Source organism: Branchiostoma lanceolatum, chromosome 2 (assembly GCF_035083965.1).
Source record: "Branchiostoma lanceolatum isolate klBraLanc5 chromosome 2, klBraLanc5.hap2, whole genome shotgun sequence".
In the NCBI taxonomy this organism is placed as follows: domain Eukaryota; kingdom Metazoa; phylum Chordata; class Leptocardii; order Amphioxiformes; family Branchiostomatidae; genus Branchiostoma; species Branchiostoma lanceolatum.
This window is the reverse complement of record NC_089723.1, coordinates 21803193-21829425: the sequence shown is the minus strand read 5'-3', so window position 1 is coordinate 21829425 and position 26233 is coordinate 21803193. Positions and strand designations below refer to the sequence as shown.

Sequence of the window (26233 nt, the reverse complement as noted above, 5' to 3'; positions counted from 1 at the left end):
ACCTTCTCCCTACCATGGTCGGGAGCGGTTCAGGAGCTGGGACGGCTGTCATTGGTTGGTGTTCGGCGCAGTATTCGGTATCTTTTAAAATATTTCGTTGTCATTCGGCTGTGGATGGGAGATCTGGAATGGGTTGGCTGGTGGTTGGCTGGTGGCTGGGAGTAAGTAAGTAGTGGTCAGGGTGTATTTGGGAGTCAAATGTGTAAAACTGGTCAGACTCCTCCCGACCTACCGCCAACCTTGATTGGCTATATAAATTGTCGGAAGCCATGTTCGACTGTATGTAACCGGGGCTTAAGCCAGATGATTTGATTGTGGGTGGGTTTTTGTGTGTGTGTGTGTGTGTGTGTGTGTGTGTGTGTGTGTGTGTGTGTGTGTGTGTGTGTGTGTGTGTGTGTGTGTGTGTGTGTGTGTGTTTTCAAGTAATAAGCATGCAGAGGGATCAATTTAACTGACGCCCAGTTTTGGCCTTCCTTGTTTTTGTATCATTGTTAACGATTCTCATCCAAATGGTCACAAGTTATACTGAATACGAAGGCTGCTGTACTGTAAGAATCCGCTGTGTGTCGCCTCCCATGTCTTCGTTCATGCTGCAGTAATGACAATACAAGACACCCACTTGCATCAGTTGAAATCAAATGTATCATACAACACATACAGTGCATGATTGAACAGCTTGAATTGAAAGGCTTAACCTTTAGCACACTGAAGTAGCCGTTTGGCCCCCATTTGTCTATTGGTTACAGAGTTATACAGCAGGGAGAAGGTTAATATACCTTCCTTTATCTATTCTCCTCGGCGATCAATTCTTGATATACATTTATATTGGTGTAAGACAAATCCCAGTCAGACGTGTTATTCAGTATTTCAAAATGTTTCATTCGACTGGAGCAATAAATGTGATGTTGAATAACGTAATGTAACTATGGTGAAATATACGTAAATTTGTATAATCCTTGTACTATCGTAAATACGCATCGTACTTGGTATTTCGTGCTTTATATCTGCAAAGATCTGAAGATTGGTTTTCAATCATAATCATCTATCCAGGGAAAACGCAGTATTGGACGACCACACACTACTTAGTGGCGTCATGTTGGCGTAAAGGGGTCAGGATGTTTGGCCCAGAACCTGAGTTCAAATCTTCCAATATGGCACAGATGGTGTGCCATTAGGAAAGGCGTTTTATATGACTCTCTTCACTCCTTCCAGGTGTTAAAATGGGTGCCTGACTTCGGCTGGGGACGTAAAGGCGGTGAAAAAAAGGGTTGGGTAGTCCCACAGCCTTTATGAGGTCGGAGGGGCACTGGGCTGTTATCCACTGTGTCTAGGGCAGGATACCGGAAGGCAGAGCCCAACCGTCTTCTTCCACAAACTTATACCTCCCCTACCAAAGTAAAGTCAGGTACCCATTTTTACACCTGAGTGGAGTGAAGAAAGTCGTGTGAAGTGCCTTTCATAAGGGCACAACATCAGTGGCATGTCAGGTGATTTGAACCAAAGATCTCTCGGTTCTGGATCAAATAGACCCAAACCGTTACGCGACGTCTTTGTCAAATATACTCGTTTTTATGACAGGACTCCTGCTAACCAACCGTTCTGCATTGTTTAGGAAGTTTATGCCTCAGTGATACGTGGAGCCAATTGAATTGACCTGAGCACGCACTAAGAGATCCATCATCGTGTCTCAGCCATCATAATCCTCATATTTTACACCGCGGAGAGAATAATTCCCATCATAGTTCCACTCCATTACACGGCGATATTACCGCTGTAGTTTATCCATATCATGTATGAAATCAAATTGAGTCAATAAGACGGAAGAACCTTCGCAACCTTACCTCGGGTAGGTAACTCATGTATACATGGAAGTCGCCGCCCAGTGGTTGGTTTGACTGTAAATCAAATGTAAACTACAAGAAAATAAGCTATCAATAGAGCGTTAGAGACGTAAAATGTAACAAAGAATTGTTAGCTATAGACAGCATATTACATGTATATTAAAGAATCTAATCAGATTAAGAACCTCCTACGATTTTTGTATTGATTAGCTTGTCTGTTTTGTAATTTCTTTATTAGTTGACCACGGAAAATTAGATATAGGGGAGGATGCGATGTAATTTAGCTTAGGCCATGTTGATTCGATGATATGGATGACTTCCGCGCGCGCATCAGTTTTCGTCCGTTTAAAAAAAATCGACCATACTGTAAATCGGGATGAGCAAATGTATGCTATAAATTGACAAAAATTGGTCCAAAGAAAACGGATGCTAAGTCAAAGAAGAAAATGTGAAAAAACAAATATGAATGATATATCATTAAGTACACATATTCTGTATGTTATTCAACCTTTCTGACAAGTTGCACGTAGATTTCATGAAGGCTTCTTCTTTTTTTATGGACTTTTTTTTATATTCGTTCACATGAAACAGTTTTGGGATTCCCAGAGGATGTCGTCCATATAATCGACTCAAAATGGCCTTATGCAGAGCAGGAGTGGCCACGGTATCGAGGAGACACGGGTCATTGGGGCTTTAACTGATCAAACACATCAGAACGACTCTTCCTCATCTGCTATCCTGGTGAAGGGAAATTGGTTGGTAATACCACCAAGACAACCACACCTGGAGTTTCTAGGGGGTTCAATTATCTTTGTCAAACAAAGCAATACAGACGAACTCGTAGTAACATTACTTTCAAGTCCTCTTTATAAGATGTCAACTTCATCAGATTGCTGCATATACGAAAGAATCAAAGCATATGAAAGATGAAAAATTCGATGGAATAAGTTAGATACTATGTGTGGGTAAGGGATCGCCATACTTGTTGTCCTGGTGATAGTAATTTGCATAATCACAAGTGACAACTACATCTACATCGAAAGGCATGAACCCTTCTTTAAATCGATCTTTTTAAAAATTAATTGCATGATTGTGTAGCAGTCAAAGAGAAAAAAACAGAAGACCTGCAAACGCAAAGAAACTCCCCCACATACATAGTCCATGCAATAATAGTTATATTAGAACATTCTTTAGAGAACAAAGCATCCAATGTGGAAAATTGCAGTTCATTGATACAACATTAAAAACATAATCGTCAGCTACATGACCATCGGTTAAATTAACTGCTGCAGTTTACTGTGCCATTTCTAGCAGTAAAAGAGAAACTTTGAGTCTTATAGAGACATTCTGTATCTGATGAAATGCCAGCGACTCCATCAAAGTGCATCCGGACCTTTATACAGATGTTTCTATGCATTGAGCATCTTCAAGGACAATGAAACGACAGTAATAGGACGCCTCCATCGAGCCTGCTCTAACATAAGGTAATTGAATTGACCCCTGGCAATCACACCAGTGTGGCGGCAGACTAACATGGATGTCAGCCCGCACCTTCACCGTGCTCGTTACCTCAGCGATGAATACGTCTTCGTTATGAGCTCCACCATCCGCGGGTTTATTAATAGGATATCCCGCGGATGTCTATTTGTCATGTATAAGCCGCTTGTATTGCCGCGAGAGAAACGGTCACACCTCGTGATCTCGAAAGCAATCGGCCTGTTGACCCTGACCATCACCAGCGGGTTAATACAGTCGCGAGAAGTACTTATCCAGCGCAAGTGCAAAATTTGATTTTCATGGTTTTTTGCTTCCTTGATGGCCGACATCAATCTAGAGAGGTTCTCCCGCAAGTCGTCCCGGCTCCGGTCGTAAAGCATTCTGCATCAGGGCGAGATGCGCAGATTCTGTGGTTTTGGGCGATGATTTTGTGGTGATGAGGCCCACAAACTCTCGGAAAGCACACGCCAAAATCTCATAGATGGCCGTAAATTTATACGCAAAATTGCCTTCTGCAGACACGTATTAAATTCAAAACAAACGGCACGATTAGCCAGACATAACAGATATTGTTTTATTCCTTTATCATCTTCACACACATAAGGTGGAGCAGCATTGTAAAATGAAGACATCAAATCTGAAGTCCAGGCTTGATTCATCATATTAGCAATAGAATTTGGTGACAATTATACGACACAAGTATGAAACATCACCTATAGTTCTGGGTGCTCCATCGTAAAATCGATGAACTTCCAAGAATTTTTCGGAAAAGACTAAAAGAAGATAAAAAGCAACGTCCAAGACATTAGCTCACGAAAGGACGTGGATCTCTAATAAATGTTCTTCTAACGTAGTTATCAGTCCAGCAATTACATTTACATTGACGCACTGACGGCATTTTAATGAATCTTTTTGATATAGGACAGTCACCATACGCCAGATTAAATTATTGCTGTCCATTGCAGGACATTACGACACAGTAAGGTCAAAGGTCCGGGGAAAGTGGCTGTGAGGTGACAGCTTAAAAGGTTCCATATGGCCGGGCAGCCGGGGCGACGCGACCGACCAGATAATCTCTTCAACTTAAAAGTCACAAAATTGATCGAGATGACACCGGCAAAGTGGTAATAACATTATCATCGCACAGACTTTTATAGAGAAGATCATGGTAGCAGCAACGGTGACTTTGTTAACATAAAACTGTGCGTGCCAGAAAACACACTTACCAGCCAAGGACATTACTCAAGATCGACGTAACAAAGACGTAGACGTTAAGAAAGTGGTTAACACCACACTTCGCATACTACTTGTTGTTTTACAGCAAATGATAAAGACAACCAAATATGCAGGCATTTTGATGGAACTTACATCCCTTCATTTAATGTTAGAACTACGTTACCAGAAGATTTTAATCTTGAGTAGTCATCAACACATAAACCCATGGTGTTAACACAAGAATCACAGGCATGATATTCAAAACTCTCAAACACTCAATAACAACATTTGTATCACTTCTTAAAGTCCATTTCACAGGAAAGCCGCAAAAACGATTGGTGCTTATTTTGCCTTCGGCCGAACAGCAATCGTGGTTGATGTTCCTAGTTGTCTTCGCGAGTTCGGGTCACCAACATCTCACAGGAGAAATTGTGCAGCGCGTCGTGGGCCTCTGAAACAAGCAAACAGGTACAATGTCAGCTTTGCTAAGAGCAAATGATAGCGCAATGGTACACGTATAGTCTTGCATCAGTTGTGCCTAGGGAAATAACTCATGAGTGCACGTAGCTATAGTCTAAGATATAGATTTAGTTTTAGTATTGTTGTTTTGTCAAAAACGTGGCTATGTTTGTGTGGACATGTTTATTTTGTTTTGTCCTACCACGAAATTTGTAATTTTGGTTGATTAGCAGGGAATCTGTCGGTGGAAACAAACTATTAGAAAACAATTCCACTCCGTAACGTGCACTGTATTAACGCTCATTACAGCCCATTTCAACCGCAGCGACCGAGTGACCAACAGATCTCTCAACGAAACTCATAGGTAAAGAACGAATCGTTTACGTCTAGTATGTTTTGTTGTCATTTAAGTTATACTTTTACATCGTGCACCATATTCCAATGATAAAATCAAGTGTCAAACAATTTAGGTCTCTGAACGGACGCTCAGCGATCGCCGTCTTACAAGTTTGTTTATTTATTTTCTGTCATCTTTATCCATGGTTGCCCAGCTAATGAATCCAGTGATTCACACTGCTTTGCAGTAGGGCACTGCGTTACAAATGAAATAAAACAAGTAATGTACATACTGTGACATACTAGCAGAGAATTAGCATGACTTTACTTCCTGTTTGAGTGTGTTTTCGGAAATGGAGCCGGTTACTCGAGACGGATTAACAGCCTGACACCGGTGAATCATTACACACCGGCTCCGTTCACTGACTCTCGAAGTGCTCGCCCGGTTTCAAGTGCCGAACAGTTGGCACGTTAAAGGGTGAAAATGCTCCAACCCTTCGCACGGGTAAATCCCCGTCGCTTCAGCTCTTAGTGCACACAATCTAAAAGCTAATGCGTGTCACCAGTTTGCCTAAAATTGGCTCGGTCTCAACGCTCCACAGATCAAGTGGCCGTGTTAACCTCCCTGACTCGGAGGACTGCCAGTCTCGTGAAAATTCCATTAACAGGAGAGTGTTTTCCCGTCGACAAAACTATTGTTTCTAACGAGCTACCCCAGGTCACCGGTACACGTACATTAGAGTTGGGGACATAAATCAGGGTAAGGTGACGGGCGGCTATGTCTACTGGGCCCTGGACATGACTCGTGCCTAAAACACTCTGCCTGAAGCTAGCACGTACCGTGACAACGGATTATTCAAGAAAGCGTGTGGGGACCCGATGGTTTACACTTGATCGGCAACTTGCCAGATATTGTTGTTCGAACGATTGGGAAAAATGTACATAGACTGTAATGATATCAGAATTTACTGCGAATATACTGAAATTTTCCGCGTGTCTAGTAATTCCTTAGAGTTTCCTGACGCCTGTTTAAAATCTTGAAAGCCCCCAAACTGTAGAAATTTTCCCTCCAAACGTCTACTTGGAAATTTGCTATGCAGGGCTATGTGCATACGCGCCAACCACGACGGTAATTCACACAGAGACGTTATCTTTGCCGCTAGTTGAATGTCAATTAACAAAATCAAAATATATCCAAACTCTTGATTTAGAGTCTTTAGTAGGCAGTTGATATCGCAATTACATCTGTGTATGCCTAGGAAAATTAATGCTGTTTCCAATTTCGGGCCTGAAAAATAGGTTCGGTAGAGATTATATTTTCTAAGGTACTGGCCAAAGTGATGCAAGAATTACATTAACAATATAAAACTGAGGAGCATTATTTCTTTTCAAAAATGGTGTCCAGTTGACCTGCTTTTGCCCTTTGGATACTGTCTATGTCACCAGTAAATCTGCTTGGAGATTAGCAGACTTCTGCGCAGTGAGCTACCTTTGAGCTTCTGTTGTGCCGTCATCCTCGCCGACTTCTCCTGGTCTATCTCACTCCGCAGGGAGTCTGTGGGAGGGGAGAAAGACACGTCATGTCGGATTCACTCAATATCTGCTGTAGACTACTGGATAAGTACTTCTCAATAAGTGCAAAATTGCATAGCTAATGTCAACAACAGAACCTCGATCATGTTTACGGCTGACAGACATTACATAATTACCCCCGGGAAGGAGGTTAGTGACCTCTGACAGGGGTACTGTTTTAGCCCGTGTTTGAGTTTTTGCAGCTATAACTCAAGATACTTTTGATGAATTTGTCAGAATTTCGGCATGCTCGTAGTTTTTGAGATGCCGACGAAACCTTGCTATTTTGTGCACCGTTGCAGTATTCTTTTTAGAATTCATATTTCTGTTTAAACATTGTATCTGTGAATACAACATAAGTTTTATCTCACCTCTGACCAGCTGTACTTGCCTCGCCATGTCTTCTCTGTAGGCTAGCTCCCGCTGCATCTGGCCATGGATGGCATCTGCAAAACAACCAGTTCATTCTGTTACTACAGTCTCCACACCTTTTTCAACTAAGATTCGTTATCATTTATTTATTTATAAGTAACAAGACCACATCACGTCCATGACCAAAGATACAAAAAATCCACCAAAGTCAACCGCTAGGAGGCCCGAAATCAATCTTTAATTACCGTCTGGTTCACGGCAATTCTGCAATGATTATCATGATATCAATATTTGCCACATCTATGAAATAGAAAACCACATAATGATAATTACCATATTGATGTTATCTCATTTCACAAACGAAAAATACACACCTTAAGAACATACAAAACATTGTAACTCACTATTCAATGAGATGTAGACAGTAGAAGACCCGTCGATACAATATCAGAAGACATTGCATTGGTTAGACATCCTGGTAATTAGATACACAATACAAAATTTACTCAAGCAACTGGATAAGACTAAATCACTGACAAAAGACAGTTGATGCTGTCTGAAACGTCTGACCTTTTTCAAAACTCATCCGGTTGAGTAACTTTTCTATTGTGTGCTGCATAGGTCTTACAATACACAATACAACGTTTGTGTTGTGTATTGTATGTTTTGGTCATACCTTTTAATATCTGGCATTCCTTCTCTATCTGTCTTCTCTCGATGATGAGTCGGATTATTTCTTCGGCGATATCGTCTGCATTTGGAAAAATACTTCTTATTTCTTTTTCCCATGGATTAAAATGTACACATCTCGATATTTCGAGGTTCATGGCTTTTGCCCACACTCCTGTTTGGCAATGGAATGTTTTCCGAAAAAGAGGCAAAACTTGTGTCCAAATAACGTATATAGTTGAGTATAAGTAGACAGTATAATGATTATACTGTCTACTTGCTGTCTACTTAGACTCAAATATCTACGTTATTTGGACTGTAGATTTCCGAACCTGCGAATCACAACAGTACTGTATGAATCATAGCATATTTTCAAATAGTGAATATCGTATTTGCATTGAGGTGAAGATTTAATACTACTTCAACTAGCTCGCTACTTCTTATTTTCAGCAAAACACACATTGTCACCCTCACTCTTCTCGATAAGTGTGCTGAGTTCAAAAGTTGAAAGTCTAAAACATTGTTCCCGGTGTGTATTGTGTGACAGTATATAGCAAGCCAACAGTCGGCCAGAAAACTAATTTCTCCACCAGTGATGATCTACAAATAAGCTTGAACAGATGGCCGGGATCAGAGCTGTAATCCTCGGATGATGGCTAATACTAAACTTTCTCGTTTCATCCCTTGTAATCAACCCTTCTGGACAAATTGAAGCGGTAAAACTGCGGGGCAGCTGTGAGAAGTAAGACTGGCTCAGATGACACAGATTCCGGAGGTAATCCGACTTGAAAGTTCCCGTGACACTTGGCCAGTGCGTAAGACTTTCCATCTTGAGGTAATAAATGTCCATGTCGTTTTGATTAAACAGATGACGGTACAATTACAGATCATGAACGTGGTGTTGGAACTTGGAAGGTTATACAATCTGCAAGGATTTCATGGACGACTTCGGGATCATCTCAAAACTCAACCTTGAGTCCCGTGAAATCTTTGATGAAACGTGCGCAGCCACCTTGTTGGTAAGTTGATGTTTTGTTAAATCTTTACATAGAAATCTGTCTATTTGATTTCTATTTGAGCTTCGTAAATTTGAATAGATACTTCAACATGTTTAACACAGGAAATGTACATCTCCTTCTACTAACTTCGGTCCGAAATAGAACTACTCGATCAGGGCTTAACACTACAGCAATACAGACACAAGCCCAAATTTCTGTCTATAATATAGAGTCAGTGTGTCAGAAGGGAGAACGTCGTGATTGACAAGTTTCAAACATATTCCACGTATCATATCAAGCATGGCATGCAGATATTTTTTAGGAAGTAAATCAAATTAAAACCTGTGATGTGTGCATGTGTTTACTCACCAGACACGGATGAAGACGCTAATGGCCCTGGACCGTCCTCCTCTTCCGTAGATGTCACACCGCCAAACCGCTCAGCTGCCGGGGTGACCTGCGGCTGCTGACCTGCTACAATGTTCGGAAAAGTCTCACTACTTCCCGGAGCACCAACGCTGTGCAACCCGATCCAGTGTCTGCTACTTTCACGGTCGTGTTCTGTATGTGATTCTTCTAAGTGTGTTCGCTCTTTGGGGACCTCTCTGATATCCGCGTCATCCGAGGTCGCTGGGACTCGGACCTCGGTGCCGCCATGGGCGCTCTCTTCTTCACCATCCTCGGACGACGTCATTGTCAAGAAGTCTGCGTCAGTCCCTGGTAGTACCATGCTGGCTCCCCTATTCCGTCCGGACGGGCCTCTCATGACGGGGCGGAAGGCTGACATGTACCCTACGATGGGACTCCGTAGCGACGTGATAGTGTTGGCCATCCCGATCTTCGGTAGGTAAAAGTCTGCGCCAGAGGGCTGGGTGGTTGCAGCGGGACTTTCAGGACCTTCGCTACGAAATGTCTGATTCCGGTCATTGGTAAGTGCTGGAAGGCTGAACGGGGGAAAGTTGTAGTGGAAAAAGTTGTCCAGCACAAAAGGGTGCACGCTCTTGCTCTGGGTGGAGGAGCCTTTGTCGTGAACACTAGATACAGCGGAGGGACATATGGGGATGTGCGGTAGGCACTGCGGTCGGAGGAAGTACGGGGGAGAGAGGAACGTCTTGCCGCCAAAGGTAGGGATGGGGAAGGACGGGTCGAGAGGGAATGTCGGCATGCTCGTTTCTAAAGACATCTTCTGTTCCTGCTGAAACTTTTGTTTCTTGGTCTGAGACTGCGAGGCTGAGCTGCACGCGTTACTGAGGGCGCGTTTTCTGTTGCCGCCGTTGAACATGGCTTTGACGTCCTCCCAGGCGTACAGCAGGTCGTCAGGCGGCTTCTCCGCAGCCAGCTTCAGGTGGCGCCGCCACGCGTTAAAGTTTGCTGCGTCCGGATGCTGCAATGGCAACAAGAAACATATTTTGATCCCAATACTTTTTTTGTATATAGTTAATTTAGACACAGTTTCCATCACACGACAAAATGGACATGATGATACGACAGATCCCTGAGAAAAGAGAAAACAGTGCCTACATGTTTTGGTGTTCAAGGCCATATTGACAAAGAAATAATTTTTTGAAAGCACAGATGTAACATGAACGTGCAGCTTTAACTTATCAAAATGTTGCAAGTTCGTACGTCCATGCCGAAAACCAAATTGTAAAAGACACGGGAATGAAGTTTATAAATTCGAATCAGCAAAAGGTAGGGCGCGGGACAATACAACATGGAGGAAACTTATAGACCCATTCCACTAGTGTGGCGAACTCGCTGCGACAGAATGATTTGACAGAACGCTCAACGAGTTTCGTAGATAAAAAAAATCTCTTTACGCTTCGTGTATTTTGTTGTCTTTTTAGTCATACCTTTGCATTTTGCATGATATTCCAATTACTAGTTTGAAATCAAGGGTTACACAAATCTAATGCAGGTCGCATCGAGGTCACTGTTAAGTGAAATGGGGGTCTTACGGAGAGGAGCAAGGGGTCTAGGAAAGGAAATTTGTTTTGTTTTGTTTTGTTTTGTTTTGTTTTGTTTTGTTTTGTTTTCCCGAGACTAGATGTTAAATAGTGAGTATTTACTTCTTCCCCGACCTTGTACTTGGAGTCGGGCATGCGGTGACAGTGGAAGATGAACTTGTTGGGCGAGAAGAAGATGTTACAGAAGATACACTTCACACACTTGGCTCGGGAACTATTGTAACGGGACGGGTAGAATCTGGAGAGAAAAGTAAAAATATCATGATCAGCAATGAAACGCCTTCACATCGGTGACATGTTTGTACGTTTGATGCTTTGAGGGTATCATTATGAGCCGATCTTTCAAATTGTCCATTTAACCACGCGATGTTCAAAAGAGACACCATAACCTACCCTAACTTTTTCACATTAAGGAACGAACAGAAAGTCACTTTCCTAAATCACAGTACCAACAAATAATGACAAAAATTTGGGCTTTTTGTCTTCCTCTGCTTCCAAAAATGTAGTCAAACCTAACTTGTCTTGATATACAAAATGTAGCCGACACCGTATTTTGAGTCGTCTATTGCAACAACAACGTCAACTACACTCCCTTGTCAAATGTATTCTCCTGTGCTTCTACCATGTACTTGCAATCAGCCTTCTGGTATAAACTTGTAAATAAACAACCTTTAATTCTCAAGCTGATAGCAATACGACCAACTAAACGTCTACAACCATTCAGAAAGAAAGTAAGAAGGACTTCTTCAACCACGACCCATCCGTGAACGGTTTCTTTATCCACATCTTAAACCTTAGCAAATAAACACTGCTGTGTAATGAACGTCTTCTGTTATCGCGCATGTACCTTCAGCAGTGAAAATAGACAACGATTTTATCACATGGACTGTATCAACAAACAGAGACTTAACAGCGCGGTCCGCCCATACAGCGGCCTCAAAACGTATGCCCATCGCCACCCGCTGTATGCTTCGTGATCCTGTAGCGAAAACTCTTGACTAGGAACCTTGAGTTGACATAGATCTTGTGTATTACTCTAGTCTGCTAAGTTCTTCCTCCATTGACTATCGCTCACTACAACACAATATAAAGCAAGGCGATCAGAGATGGCAGACTTCATCCCTAAGCCCATCCTGCTATACGATCGTTCTAGTCCCAACTACAAACATGGTAGCACTGAGGTGTTGGGAAATCACTACAGAAACACAGACAGAGAGAGAGACAGACAGATAAACAAACAGAAAGACAGGTGAGCAGACCGACAGACTAACAGATGCACAGAAAGACAGCTGCAGCTGACAGAAAAAAAATGCATCACTCTCTAAAGGTAGAGAAAAAGTCACCTGCCACGGCAGCCCCATGAACATTCGTGCGCGACTTCGAAGGCGAAGTTCTCGGGCAGCTTGGGCGGCGTGGTGTCGCCGAAGAAGGACTTGCAGAGTCGCTCGGCCTCCCGCTTGGTGATCATGCCACAGCGGCGGGAAGAGATGGGCATGGCGCCGGCCCGCCGCAGCAGCTCGAGCTGGACCGGGGTGCACTGCACACAGGTGATGCCCAGCGCCACGCGGCGGTTGTGGATCTCGTTATAACTGAAACTCTGAAGGGCGAAACAGAATAGGAATTGCAATGCAGTATGATTATATCTATAGTATAGTCTTTATATTTTTCTACCATAACGTCATGACAAAATCTGGTCAATAAAACTCTGCAGGGCGAAGCAGAACGGGAGATGATTGGAATCATAAACTTGCAATGTCTATATATTTTCGTCACCGTAAGCTTTCTTTGAAGTTCGGACAAAAACAAAGCATTGCTACTTGTAAATAATGATATATCAAGTATGTTACATACAACAAATTCAGGAAGCCCAGCATACAACATAATTAGCAAACGTTGTGGTGCTGATAATTTCACCGGCCACACAATGATATATTTCAAATATTTCACAAACAATAGAGAGAGAGAGAGGGAGAGAGAGAGAGAGAGAGAGAGAGAGAGAGAGAGAGAGAGAGAGAGAGAGAGAGAGAGAGAGACAGAGACAGAGACAGAGACAGAGACAGAGAGAGAGAGAGAGAGAGAGAGAGAGAGAGAGAGAGAGACAGAGAGAGAGACAGAGAGAGAGAGAGAGGTATCTGTGTTGTCTCTACCTTGAGTAAAGTGTTTGAGATCTGCGCCAGACACAGACGTTCTTTCCCCTCCATCATGAGCGAGATGATCGGAACCCCGCACAGGGCGACGGAGCGAACCTACAGACATGTTATATGGTTTTTACATGACACATGTAAAATACACACAAAACCACGGTCCGCACATACACACATTTCAAAATCAACTTTATTGCAGAAAATAGTTATACGACTTACCATTTATGTCATTTTTTGCTACGTAACAACAACAATCGATGAGACTTATTCACATACCAAATAAGAAAGGGAAAAAATCATTTAGTGTGGAATGAGAATGCACTTTTTCAATTATTCGTGGAATTTCTAACGTTTAAGATTTTTTTTTTGTAGAATGGTACCTGGAGTGTACAATATGCTAATTGATCGAGCGAAAGTTTAAAGAGAAAAGGCGTACAATAACTATGAATGTAGTGGTGTATATTTTAATGAAAAATAGAGAAAGTACTCCACCAAAGTTTAATTAGGCATGAATGATATATGCTGTGTTTGATATTAGAGAACACAGCATGACAATGTGTAAATGACTCTAGGTAAGTTTTGATTTCCCCGAACTGCATGTTTTTCTGTATGATTTTTTTTACTACCACGGTTGGGAGAATAGAGTAATATAGGGCAACGATCGTTTTGAAAAATAAAAATCTTTCCATAACAGGCTTCATTTTTCTGCTAACAAAAAGAATAACAAGACTAACCTGGTTACTGTTTGGAAGCGTGGCCTTCATGGGGCTTGTTTCAGGCTCCGGGAGCGTCTCGGTCATCCTCGGGACGCAGGAGAGGGCCGGCCCGACGGCTGATCCGGGCAGGTCCGGTGGCGGGTCCGAGGACGTGGGAGGGGGAGCCGTGTCCCCGACCAGAGGACTGTGACAGTCGCTTTCCATTTATGGTCCCTCAACTGCAGCATGGCAAGGAATGGGAAAGTTTTATATTAACTCCCGAGCTCGTAGAAAACAAAAATTCCATTTGAATGTTTTGCAAACAAGACCTACCTACATACCAAATATCATCGTAATCCACCCAGAGATTCTTGAGTTATATTGACTGCAAACACACACACACACACAGTCACACACACACACACACACACACACACACACACACACACAGTCACACACACACACACACACACACACACACACACACACGCACGCACGCACACAAACACACACACACACACGCACACACACGCACGCACGCACACAAACACACACACACACACGCGCGGTAATAAAGCTACGTGTTAAGGCAAGGCCAAGTATTGTTTGTTTTTTTCAACGTCACAGACACTCAGAAGAGACTAGTGACCTTAAATGAAACTCTATACAAAAAAATTGATTTGAAAATAAAACAACACGAAGGCACAATGTGTTTTCTTTCAACCTAACAGTCAGTGAAAAGAGAGTGACCTAATCTGAGACATCTATACAATTCGTGCCAAAAGGTCCGTTGAAGCCACACCGTAGGAAGATCTACGTGTAATAGATACTAAGTATTGAAAGAAGACTGGTGTCAGTTAATACAGACAAATGCAGAACTTACTATCCGTATCTACAAGCTTGTTTGAAGTCAATGCAATCCTTGACAAAGGTTTTCTTTAAAGCAACGCTGTATAGAAAAATATACGTGTTCCAGTTCTAGCTGTCAAAGAACAAACCGTAGAGCTGTACAGGTGAGTAAATGGATTTGGCCAATCTAAATGTACACAGTTCATGACGAAGATCGTATGAGGAAACAGTGTGCATAACTGCATAAGTCTACCTGCACTAGTCCAACACTTGTATGTCGAGGAAAGAAGTAAGCCTGTAAAAACAAGACAGTTCTACTTTCGAACCGCTGCGTACTGTTAAAAAGAACGGTCACATTTGGACGATAACAACTGTTGATTAATTCTTTATGATCCCTGGGAAACATCAATGGGCGATAATCATGCCTGACGATTATTGTTCTCATGAAAAATGAATCGTTGCCACATGCTGCCTGTTTTGTGCGCCTCGCACAACAAAGCCGCGAGTGGGCCATGATTAGCACGGAGTAGAATGGGACAGGTGATCCCCGGAAATTACAACACTATGATCAATAGAGACCGGGGCTCGGTCTGCAATCCTACAACCGCTTTACACTGAAGGCGATGTTCTTTCAATTTCCCTTTAAACTATCGCAATAGGCGTGCGTCCGTCTAGTTATGCTGGTCACAAGACGTCTTAAAGATAAGTCGATAGTGTAAAGAAGAAGCGTGTTGTACATCTAAGACGTCCATTACAAGATGTTAAACTTCCTTCAGGGAGCTGCCGAGAAAAATTACAGTTGCAGAAGGACTTAACATAGGCAAAGCAATTTGTTTATTTGTCCTTGCCGGGGTAAAGGGAAACTTAATTAGAAATGCATCACAGCTCACGGGTACAGCGATGTAGTAATGTGTACAAGAAAAACGGCACACTATGCATATAAAGAGGAAGCATAAATGTTATGAAACTGTAAAGTAATGCTTACTAAAATAAAACATCTAATGTGTGCAAACAATTTGTGTGTCTGTCCTTGTCCTGGTAAAGCTAGGCTTGATTAAAAAATACATCATAATTTATGGGCAGCGACGCATGCTACCGAATTCCCTGTGTAAAAAAAAAGCGTAAGCAGAATTGTTATGAAACTGCAAAGTAGTACTTACTCGGTAAAACGTAGACAACGAGAACTTCCCAGGTCGGTGGTTGTGATCAGAAGAGCTGGTTGTTGGGCCCGCTGGCGGTTATGTTCGTCTGACACTTGTAGCGGTTGTAACAGGAGTTCTTGTAGTTACAAACTCCACCCAACAAGCCCGGGTGAAAGCGATATCAGCCCGATATCTCGCCCCGGTAAATCCCGTCCGCGGCCCGCTAGTCCTCAGCTGTCGTCAGGAGCTGACAGAGGCGCTACAGGTACCAAGGTCTCTATCACTACTCTGGAAGCGCCGCCAGACCGCCCGAATGTGAGGCCGCCTCGCCACAGCTTAGCGCCTGATAAAAACCTCTGCGCCTGCGAAACCCTTTGGGACGGACCATTTCACATACTAGGGGGGGGGGGGCAGCATACAAGACTGCAATATTTTTTTTTAGCTTCCGTGTCCTTGAGGATATCAACCTAAAGTTGATAACGGAAAATGAGGAAATAAATCATATTTTATAAGGAGAGTAGCATGTTCTGGAAATGTATGTCGATGAAAGTTATAGTCACACTGGTCTTAACAAGAAGAAAGGCAGACGCTAAGTACAATTTGGTTCAATGCGCATGTACTAAGCCCTTTTAATGTACAGTAGAACAATCTTAAGTTCAGGACAGCGCCCCTTTTGAGTAGTCTCTACCAGACTAACTATGCTAGCTATAGGGCGAATATTTGCCAGGGGAGTTTGGCTAGCCGGAGGGGGAAACGTTAACCTTCCTTCCGGTGGACTGACTCTCCTCCCCGTAGAAAAAGGCCTGGTGGCCTACCTTTTTAGCAACTCCGGACCTCTAACCACTAGACCGACAGAGCTCGCACCTCGCCTTTATGAAAGTGGTGGTGTCACAGGTCGTGGTTAGGTCATTATATTCCATACAAAAATTGAGTTAGGCCACACTGACTTGATATTTGGATGACTACCGCGCGCATCAATTTGCGTCCATCTAAGAATGACATGATTGCTACCGTATTGTAAATCGTACAAAGAAGCTGAAAAATGAGCACAGGTATACCTTTAATTGCAATAAAAACATCGGATACGAATAAGTAAAAGTCTCCAAAAATTATAGAAGAACCTCAACCCCCATCCCCACCCTCTACTTTGCTCCTGGTGGTGCTATACGGGTGTAGCCTATGATGATATTGGTGAGAAGATCAGTTTTACGCTTGCATCAGTTTTTGGTGCCCATAGGATATCATCCATATGATCAAATCAGTACGGCCTTAGTAAGAGCATCTCCCCGTCCGAGCAGATCAAACACAGCCCTGATAAGGCGTATCGTGCAGGGCTCAGCCGTGAGATGAGCTGTGATACCGCCAGACTTATACAGGTGCGGGAACCCCGAGCCTTTAATCCGCCGGGTCGCAGGGATTCTTCTACAAGTGGTCGACAGTCAGAGGACAGTTGATATCATGTGGGTTCCTTGCATGATGGGATCTGTGTGTCTGTAGACCAGATGCTGGATGTCTATCTTTTACAAATTCAGCAAACGTTGCGAGATAGATAGCATTAAACTGATGTTGATGCTGTGTTCACTCTCTTTTTCTTAAGGCCCCCCATTCAACTAGACGGCGATCGCGTTGCGCCCTCGCTGCGACCTAACTTGTATTTGTGTAACCCTTGACTTTATAATTGGAATATCATGCAAAATGTAAAAGTATATATGAATGAAAAAATACACAAAGCTATCCGTTCGTTCTATGAAATTCGTTGAGCGCTCTGTCAAATTTTCGGCGCTTAACGATCGCAGCGGGGTCGCCGCCGTAGTGAAAGAAGAAAATATTCCCGAAATTGGTACATTACACCTCCATTCCGCTAGGGAGGTGACATCGCTGCGATTGCGCTGCGACCTAAAATTTGACAGATCGCTCAAAAATTTTCATAGATAAAGGACGATTTTTTTTACGTCTTTTAACTAATACTTCTACATATTCTAATTATGAAGTCAAGGGATACACAAATCCAATTTAGGTCGCAGCGAGGTCGCAGCAAGAGCGTCGTCTAATAAAATGGGAGCCTTATTCTTCCTGAGTAAACGTTATGTCGTGGTCCTTTCTATCTATTAGCTGGACAGATGTAAAAATAGTCCTGTCAAAGCTCTGACGGCTTGACGTTAATAATTAGTGGTTATCGCATTTTATCTAGCTCTAACGCGTCCCCTGCACAAGGTTAACAGGCGCACACATGTTACAGCGTGTACCCAATAAACTATCCAATAGAATCTCTTGCCGAACAAGCTAAGACCGAACTCCACTGTTGAACGACCGAAATTAGATTTATATGACCTATTATTTTCTAGACCCGATATGATCCTTGAGTATGGTTTGAAACAAAACAAAACACACAAACCTTGCAAAATGCACCTTATCAATGCATTTGTTTGAACTTGGGCTAATGAAAAGGCAAAGCTGCAGTGTGTGCTATCAATACTGATTATTCTTAATGCATGCACATTCCACTAGACGGCGATCACACTGCGACCTCGCTGCGACCTACATTGGATCTGTGTAACCTTTGACTTCATAATTGGAATATCACGCAAAATATAAAGAAATATGTCGGTATGACAGAAAAACAACAAAGCACACAAGGCGTAAAAGATTAATTTATTTTTTTTATGCACAAAATTCGTTGAGCGCTCTTTCTCAGCGTGGTCGTGGCGAGGTCGCCGCCCTAGTCGAATATAGGTGTAAGAAAAAAATGACAAAGCAATCTATAGCGTGATAGAACCTGACAAATAGAACGGAAGTGTCTTTGTTGTGACCTCGGGTCACGTCTTCCCCGTGCCGATCAGCTGAGCTATGATTGATGAGGCGGATAAAACCGTACCTATGGAGGGTAATCAGCTTAAGGTGCGGCTCAGATACCTGGAGAATCAAGAGAAATTTACAGGGATTACTTTTAAGGTGTCAGTTCCGAATAAAGTTTGAAACAAGCACACTGGCTATTATAAATGTAGTCTCCAGACCGGATAAAACCGTACCTATGGAGGGTAATCAGTTTAAGGTGCGGCTCAGATACCTGGAGAATCAAGAGAAAGTTACGCGGATTACTTTCAAAGTGTCATCTCCGAATAAAGGTGAAACAAGCGCACTGGTCATTATAAACGTAGTCTCTAAACCGGATAAAACCGTACCTACGGAAGCTCCGAAGGTAATCAGCTTAAGTCGTGCGTGGCTCAAATACCAGGAAAATCAGAAGAATTTTACATGGAGTACTTTTAAAGTGTTAGCTTTGTCTAAAGTTTGCAACGATCGCACTGGTTAAACGTAGTCTATACACCAGTTTATGAAGTTCAGTTCCAGAGACGAGTGTTGGTGTTCATGGCAAATAATTGGACAAAGTCTACTAGACCACAAAACGCAAAGATATATCAAAGCGTTTGATAATGGTGGTGTAGCAGTTACTTTAAAATAAAAACACTCCATAGTATGGTTTGTGAATAATACATGATGATCTGCATGTAAATGTGTGTGTGTGTGTTGGGGAGGGGTGGGGTTGTGAACATTTTTCACATTCTACAGCTAACGTTACATTGTAGCCATTTACTTGCTCTGTCATCATTCATCAATACTATATGTCTTTATTTACACGTACAAAAATGTAATTATCATGTCCCATTTTGTAGCTATAGATATACAGTACATTCGACTTTTAGGATGTTGCTATAAGTATGACGTCTTTCCTACATGAAACTGTAGCAACAGTTGAGTTATCATAACTGTCACTTGGCTGTTGGCCACAGCTCGCAACACCGGCATAATTATCTGGCGTTTGCCGCACACGAGTCTTACTAATTCATTCTACCCAGCCGGAAATGAGAAGAATAATGCTGAACATTCATTATTAATAAGGGCATAATCCATGTGCAACACGCGCGCGTGGTAGACGGGAACGCCTTGTACACTTTGTCAGTTTGTGGCCATGTAAAATATACATGTATTTATTTTCGCGATGAAATCAATTCACTTTGCTATGGTCTTCTGTATCTGCATTTTGTTATGGTTTTCTAGTAGCTGTATCTCTATATCCGGTATGACCGGCCTTCGGCGTAACATATCAGCTTCGCAGATACGCGGCGCGGCAGCAGTTGCTTACATATTACACTGAACGACCTTTCACACCTAACTTTTGCACATCTAACTGTAAGCTCTGTGTATTAGGGGTGGGTACCGGTACCGTGTACCGGTACAAAACCGGTATTTCTTAATGGACCGGTCCAAAAAAACCGGTCCGTAAAAAATCAGTGGACCGGCCTATGGACCGATTAGAAAATTCATAGTACCAGGCTACCAGCAGGCGGCCACATAACTGGTCTAAGAAAATACAAAACAGCAGATTTAACGAGTCGTTTTCGAAGACGTTAGCTGTGAATCATATCTAGAATCACTTAAAGAATGACTAAACAGACGGCGAGAAGAGTATAGTTATAATTTTGAGACAAAGTGCAAACCTAAGAAATTATATCGTTCCAGACATGACGTTTGGAGACTTTTACGTGTGTCTCGCTCTCCAAAATATGATGTACTGCGACACTACCATAATCAGGTAGAGGTACAGGTCCGGACCTGGACCTGACCCTCTGGACCTGGACCTGGACCGGACCTGAATTTTATGTACCGGTACCCACCCCTACTGTGTATGTATCTATATGGCTTTTGTAGTTTTGTTAAGTTATAGATCTGTACTAAGCGGCGCTAATAAAATGTGTCGTGAAATCTACAGAGTACAGAGCTTCTGGATCCCTGTATATTTTTCACTGTCTTATCATAAAATATAATAGTAGTGTCACTCGCTTGGAATGTCTTTTGTTTGAAACAATGTGCACGCACGCCAAATTATCATATCATATTTTATGACAGTACGAAAAAAACAGGTAGATACAGATGAGAAAAAGGAGATAATGACTGATGAATAAATGAATATGAGAATCATAGATACATTATTCTGATGATAGTAATGACAGTTTAATAACAGATACGGTGAGAGACACCTGTCAACAGATAACCCTACATTGAAGCCTCACTTGATTTAACATACTAGTACTTTAAACAAATGTGAAGCCTATATTACGCACTGTAGACAATGTAAAATACTTCCATTTACCACCATAACACAGTGCAATACACCATGACACCACTGATACGTCACAGGACCACTAGATGTCTATTGCATTTAACCACTATTGCCATTATCATCATATCATTAAAATGGTCATTAATTCTCTATTGAGTCTTCATGTTATCAATCATTCATTCACACACTGACATGTTTAGCCTGGTGTCTTTATTGTGTTTCTGACTACAGTGGTTGGGTGGACAATACGTTGAATATATACTATATTTCCTATCCTGATACTGAATTCTTTCTACGAAAACTCTAGCCCTTCATGGCTGTAGGTCACATGCTTGTCCCAGACTTCTGTTTTACCATAGAGTGGTTTTGCTTATCACGGGAATTAAATATACGAAATAGAATATCAAAACGTTAGGTTTCTTCTTGGAGGTCTTCGCCTAACTTCGCTCCGATATATACATGTATGACAACAATATCCATACTGGAATAACCTTGCTCTACAAATCTAGAAGAACAACCCAGCGAGCGCAGAGACTGCAATCACTAGGTTGAAGATGAACACATAGATTCTGCTCAATTGACTCTGACGCTCAATTGTCCATGACGGTACAACGTGTACATCGTGGGGCGGCGCGGTGAAATGTCGGCTGGTTTGAGTCCTTCACGCTTCTAACCACCACTTGATCATTGTGTACTTGTTAGGCCAGACTGGCTTGATTATATGGATGACACCCACGTGCGCATCATATTTCGTCCGTTTCCAAAAAAAGATGATTTATCATCACGCTGCAAAATTTGAAAATACGGCAGAAAAATATCGGAAAACGTACACTAATGTCGTAGAATGCCTCTTTTTCTAGATCTATTGTAATCCTTTGCCATGAGCATCAGCACAACTAAGATGAAAAATGTATCCCGAGCCCATGAGCTAGGTCTTCCAAAGTCAAAGAGGAAGATATTTTTTTGTCTGGTATGGTATACCATGCTCTATGTGTTCAGTCATTTGTTCAACCTTCCTGATCACTTAGATTTCATAGTAAAGGCAACTTTTTTTCGCACGATCGCTTCAGTTTTAATTTGGTATACCCAGAGAATGTCATCCATATATCAAATCAGTGTGGCCTTATAGTACATGCCTTCTCATCGGGACGTTTCAAGTGATATGCAGACGGATCAGGCGATGCTTCAGAGTTGAGGGGATTTGGCGATCTCGCGAAATGTCTTCGTCGATTTTATGCCAACGTGGTGTGGGGTATTAAAATATCTGATCTAAAACTATTACAAATATCCAAAATTTCCTCAGCAAAAAAAAAGATTTTTACGAACTGACGAAAAGAAATTGCCAGTAAAAAGTTATATACAGACTTTTGTTAAATGCATGTCGTCATGCATGCCATGCGTATCCTGTTTTGTTGTGATTCTGTAGATGGCTCCATTGCAAATCAGTTATTGTAACTGAAGGGACTACACCAAAGACTTATAAATACATACATAGATACATAAATACGCCAATAGGTTAACAACATTTTGCAAGTAATCGTTTCGTGTACTGAAACGGGAATAATCATTTTCAAACCAAGAGGTGCGAAGCACAGAAATCATTATGGTATATAATTTCTGTGTTATAATTGCATATCAATATGAATGTGAATTACGCTTCTTAAGACCCAGTTTTACTCCAAACAACGTTTCTTTCCGCCTGTCTGGAATGATCTACGCGGAAAATTGGTTGCGGGTTTTCAAATCGTCCTCGGCGCTCTGTTCGTGGTTCGCCGTGATTTGTTTCGTGTGCGGAATCCCTCAGACGCACGGCAAACGAGCCTTAACGTATTCATGATGGAGTCAATGTCAATTCTGCCGGCGGAATGGCGAGATAACCGCAGGGCGGGGCCGACTCTTATTAAGTCTCCGTGATGTACCGCCTCAGCTGCATTAAGACATTTCCCCGAAGTGCGTGCGATACGGACGAGATAACGGCAGATCTCATGGGAAGACATAAATTAAGGGGGAAAGAGGAAAAGTTCAAAGAGTTAGGAACGCCTGTCACAAGGTGTTGAAAGGCTGCAGAGATATCGGTCTGTGTTACACAGTCTCTCGCTGTCAGAGGCTGATTAGACAATTCAAAGAGTTGCTATAAGCATGATTTAGTCAACAGAAATATGTGTATTTCTTCTAGTTATATTCTTCGGGCAGTTTATTCTTTTGTCCTGTGCTGCACAATCTCTCGCCTTCAGTGGCTGTTGGAAGTGTAATCTAGTCAGCTGGTAGAATTAAGTACATTTTCCTCTTGTTATTTTCTGTTGTTCATTTGTTCTTAGGGAGATGAAGCGTTGGCAAATAGTGCTCTCGAAGCAGATATAGGGAAGATAATCTCAGTAAACAGTTAGGAATGTTTGTTACAAGGTAGTGACAAGCTAGCCTGAATTCAATCAAGCTCCTGTAACGGCTTGCCGCCCTGTAAACCTCATTGCCGCCCAAGAGGAGGGGACAGAAATCCCCGGACAGCTGGAGTTTGCGTTATACAGACTAGTGACCAGCATCGTTAGTTCGTTCGTTCAGGGCTTGTATACGCTGAGTGACTAGCTGTACATAGTGCAGCAAATTTCCTTGCTGTTTTAGTAACGATATATCTTTACAGGGAGGGACTGCAAGACCTCCATCTTTAACGTGTTTGAGGCACCTCCTCGAACACGGGACCCCGGCCTCATGTTACGTCCCCACCGAAAGACGGATGCAGCCCCAACCGAAATATCCTGACTCCAGGACTTGAACCGGGGTCTCCAAGTTACCAACGAATTGGAACCATAAGCTCATCTGTGTGGCTGCTACCAGCTGAGCCACGGGGACATCCCTCAGTGAAAAGCATATGATTGCTGAAATATTGTGTGTGTATATCTTTTTTCTAAATATTCTGTTGGTCTCTCTTTATCACGCTGAAGAGGGATTGTCTATCGTGGCAAACACTGCTCTCCAAGAAGATATTGGGAGGAAACCATCGTAACGCTCTCCAACCGCCTCCTTTATCTTTATTCAAAAGATAACCTTGCCTATCATGATCACCTCATGAACTTTACCAAATATCTGCTTGACGATTTGCAAAACACGACGACTACTTGTATACAACAGTTTGCAAAAAACACAAAACGGTGTCCCAATGTGCTGAAACGTCATAACAAATTTCTCACTCTCACACACTCTCCCGACACTATTAAGGAGACTAGTCACATAAGTAACTGGAGATCTTATTAATCAAACAAACAAACTGCGATCCAGCTTCTGATCTGAAGTTTCTCAGTGCGGTAGAGGCCGTTAGCCAACCCTGCCTAGCCTACCAGTTGCGCGTGCCTCCGCCCAATCTGCTCGGATTGTACGTAAGAGGACATTTTCCAAGTAGTGACAAGCTGTTGACCTTTGATTTCGCAGACGTAGGCAGGATGAAAGGATCTTGATGAAACTGCGATAACTGTAATATTCGCTAAGTGGCGCAGTAGAGCACTTCCGCTGCATGCGTTTCTGATTGTGACCTGGCGGACTCAACTCAAGGTGTACCAACGGACATGGCTGTCATATCAAAATATATTCCTCAGACACCCTACTTTTCAAAAATCAAAAAGAATATTGCCACCTCAGATGATACCGATATGTATAATCAAGGAGGTTGGTATAATGTAGGGTTCTGTGCTCTGGTACCAGGCCATGGAAGGTTCTCCTTAGTTATACAAAGAAAATGTTAATAACGGGCCTTTGGCCACTTTGGGCATATGAGGTTTAAGTTGTTTGAGATAGAAACGACATCTTTCTCTCTATCTTTAAGTGCGGCGTTTACATCTGATATTCGGGGGCCCATATTTTATATCTGTATCTCCATAGGCATAGCCGGTATAACTGCATTCGGCGTAACACCCTAGCTTCGCGGGCACGCGGCACGACAGCAGCTGGATATATTACAATGGACGAACTAACACACTTGCCTTTGCACATCTGACTGTAGGCGCTGATTAAAGCTATCTAATGAGGATGAAATTGTACTTTGTGGCCTGTTGGTGGCAACGAGTTTCACTCTAATTGTGACTTAAGGGCAACGACAATTGATTATCATACACAGAGACTCAGGGTCTAACCACTGTGTACCTAGTACAAACCGACACAGGTGACACCTCATGATCACAGCTACTGGTCTGATTAACTTCCGTGTCAACATCCGGTATCCTTCGCAAGGCATGGTTGGATATCTGACGCGTGTTTGAGCAGCGCAAGAAAAATCATGATGACTGGTACAGTGCAAAAAAAGAACTGATCTCATGCTTAAAACACATTGTCTTAAGCTAATTTTTTTCGTCTTTAAATTTCTTTGAAACATTACTTTTTTAGTGGTAACACCATCCAGTCTCCTGGAGGTGAAAAGACACACAGGAATAAGAATTTGCCTAGGAGTAAAGATGACATCCAGCGTTATCGCCAAGTACCGCTGCGACCTCTCACGTCATGACCTGTGCTGACTTGGCGCTTCGCCAGGGGGAGTCCCACTCAAGGCTTCTCCGTAAGTCAGCTGTTCCAAGAACACCAGTGACGTGTTCCTACATCCGGTCAACTCCTCTATATGACCCAAATCATCTCCACCTCACGGCATTTCGTCCTCAGAGATTCGCAGGGATATTTCAGCATGAATGCACTGTGCGGACTTGTGGTCGGTTTGCTGTTGGTTACCGACGTGTTGTGTGCGGTGTCACGGTCGGATCTGGACGCCATCAAATGTGTTCGGAGGTACTTTAAAATCGCATTTCTTTCTCAAGGTTTGTTTGAGATTAGTAAAGCAGTCTTCATGTGTTATAGTGGTATCTCTTGCCACCACACACTTATTTTTCTTTGTCATTCCAATGGTAAAACTTAGAAGATCCTAGAATTCATTGATATCATATATTCTAGATAGTTGAATTGTTCGTGTTCAGTGGCTATGAGCCTTTCCAAAGTCGTGTTTCAACATGTTTGACAAGGTTTGCGAAAAAGTAACCCAGAAATGTTATTCTACAGACGATCGCTAGATGGCGTGCTGGGACGGTCTAAGCGATGCGCTGGCGGCAGCGGTGGTGGTGGAGATTTCGGGGGTATCGGTAAGTCTCTCTTTCTTGAAAAGTACTTTATACATGCTAGGTTGTAATTTGTACTACACTGTGGAAATGAATTTAAGTTGGCGGGAATTTGATTTGCGATAGGGAGAAAAAAAACCGCGGTGGTTTTAACTTTGCGGTGAAGAGGTTAACGTTACCACGAAATCCGCGTTAAACCACCGCGAATACATTCTGGGTACTAGTATTTGTTCCACCTCAGCACAGAGGCGTGTTTGTATGAACCGCC

General features: G+C 42.5%; 2 protein-coding genes across 3 annotated transcripts in view; one reads left to right on the top strand and one right to left on the bottom strand.

The window, feature by feature from the left end:
- Positions 1-3898: 3898 nt before the first annotated feature.
- Positions 3899-13168, bottom strand: LOC136427921 (SKI family transcriptional corepressor 1 homolog-B-like). Its single transcript, XM_066417153.1, has 8 exons — positions 13074-13168; positions 12270-12523; positions 11041-11164; positions 9329-10343; positions 7969-8043; positions 7292-7366; positions 6838-6903; positions 3899-5004 (listed from the first exon to the last, which is right to left on the bottom strand). Exons 1-8 carry the CDS (start codon positions 13128-13130, stop codon positions 4937-4939), a joined length of 1734 nt encoding a protein of 577 aa, XP_066273250.1. The 5' UTR covers positions 13131-13168; the 3' UTR covers positions 3899-4936.
- A 12336-nt stretch (positions 13169-25504) lies between these two features.
- LOC136427920 (lysozyme g-like) overlaps positions 25505-26233 on the top strand; it is a 5507-nt gene continuing 4778 nt past the window's right edge. The window contains exons 1-2 of one of the 2 annotated variants that reach the window (XM_066417152.1): positions 25505-25642; positions 25910-25989. In XM_066417152.1, coding sequence (XP_066273249.1) covers positions 25542-25642; positions 25910-25989 — 181 coding nt within the window. In that variant the 5' untranslated portion in view covers positions 25505-25541. The remainder of the gene's footprint in view (positions 25643-25909; positions 25990-26233) is intronic. The other variant, XM_066417151.1, reaches the window with a different exon arrangement.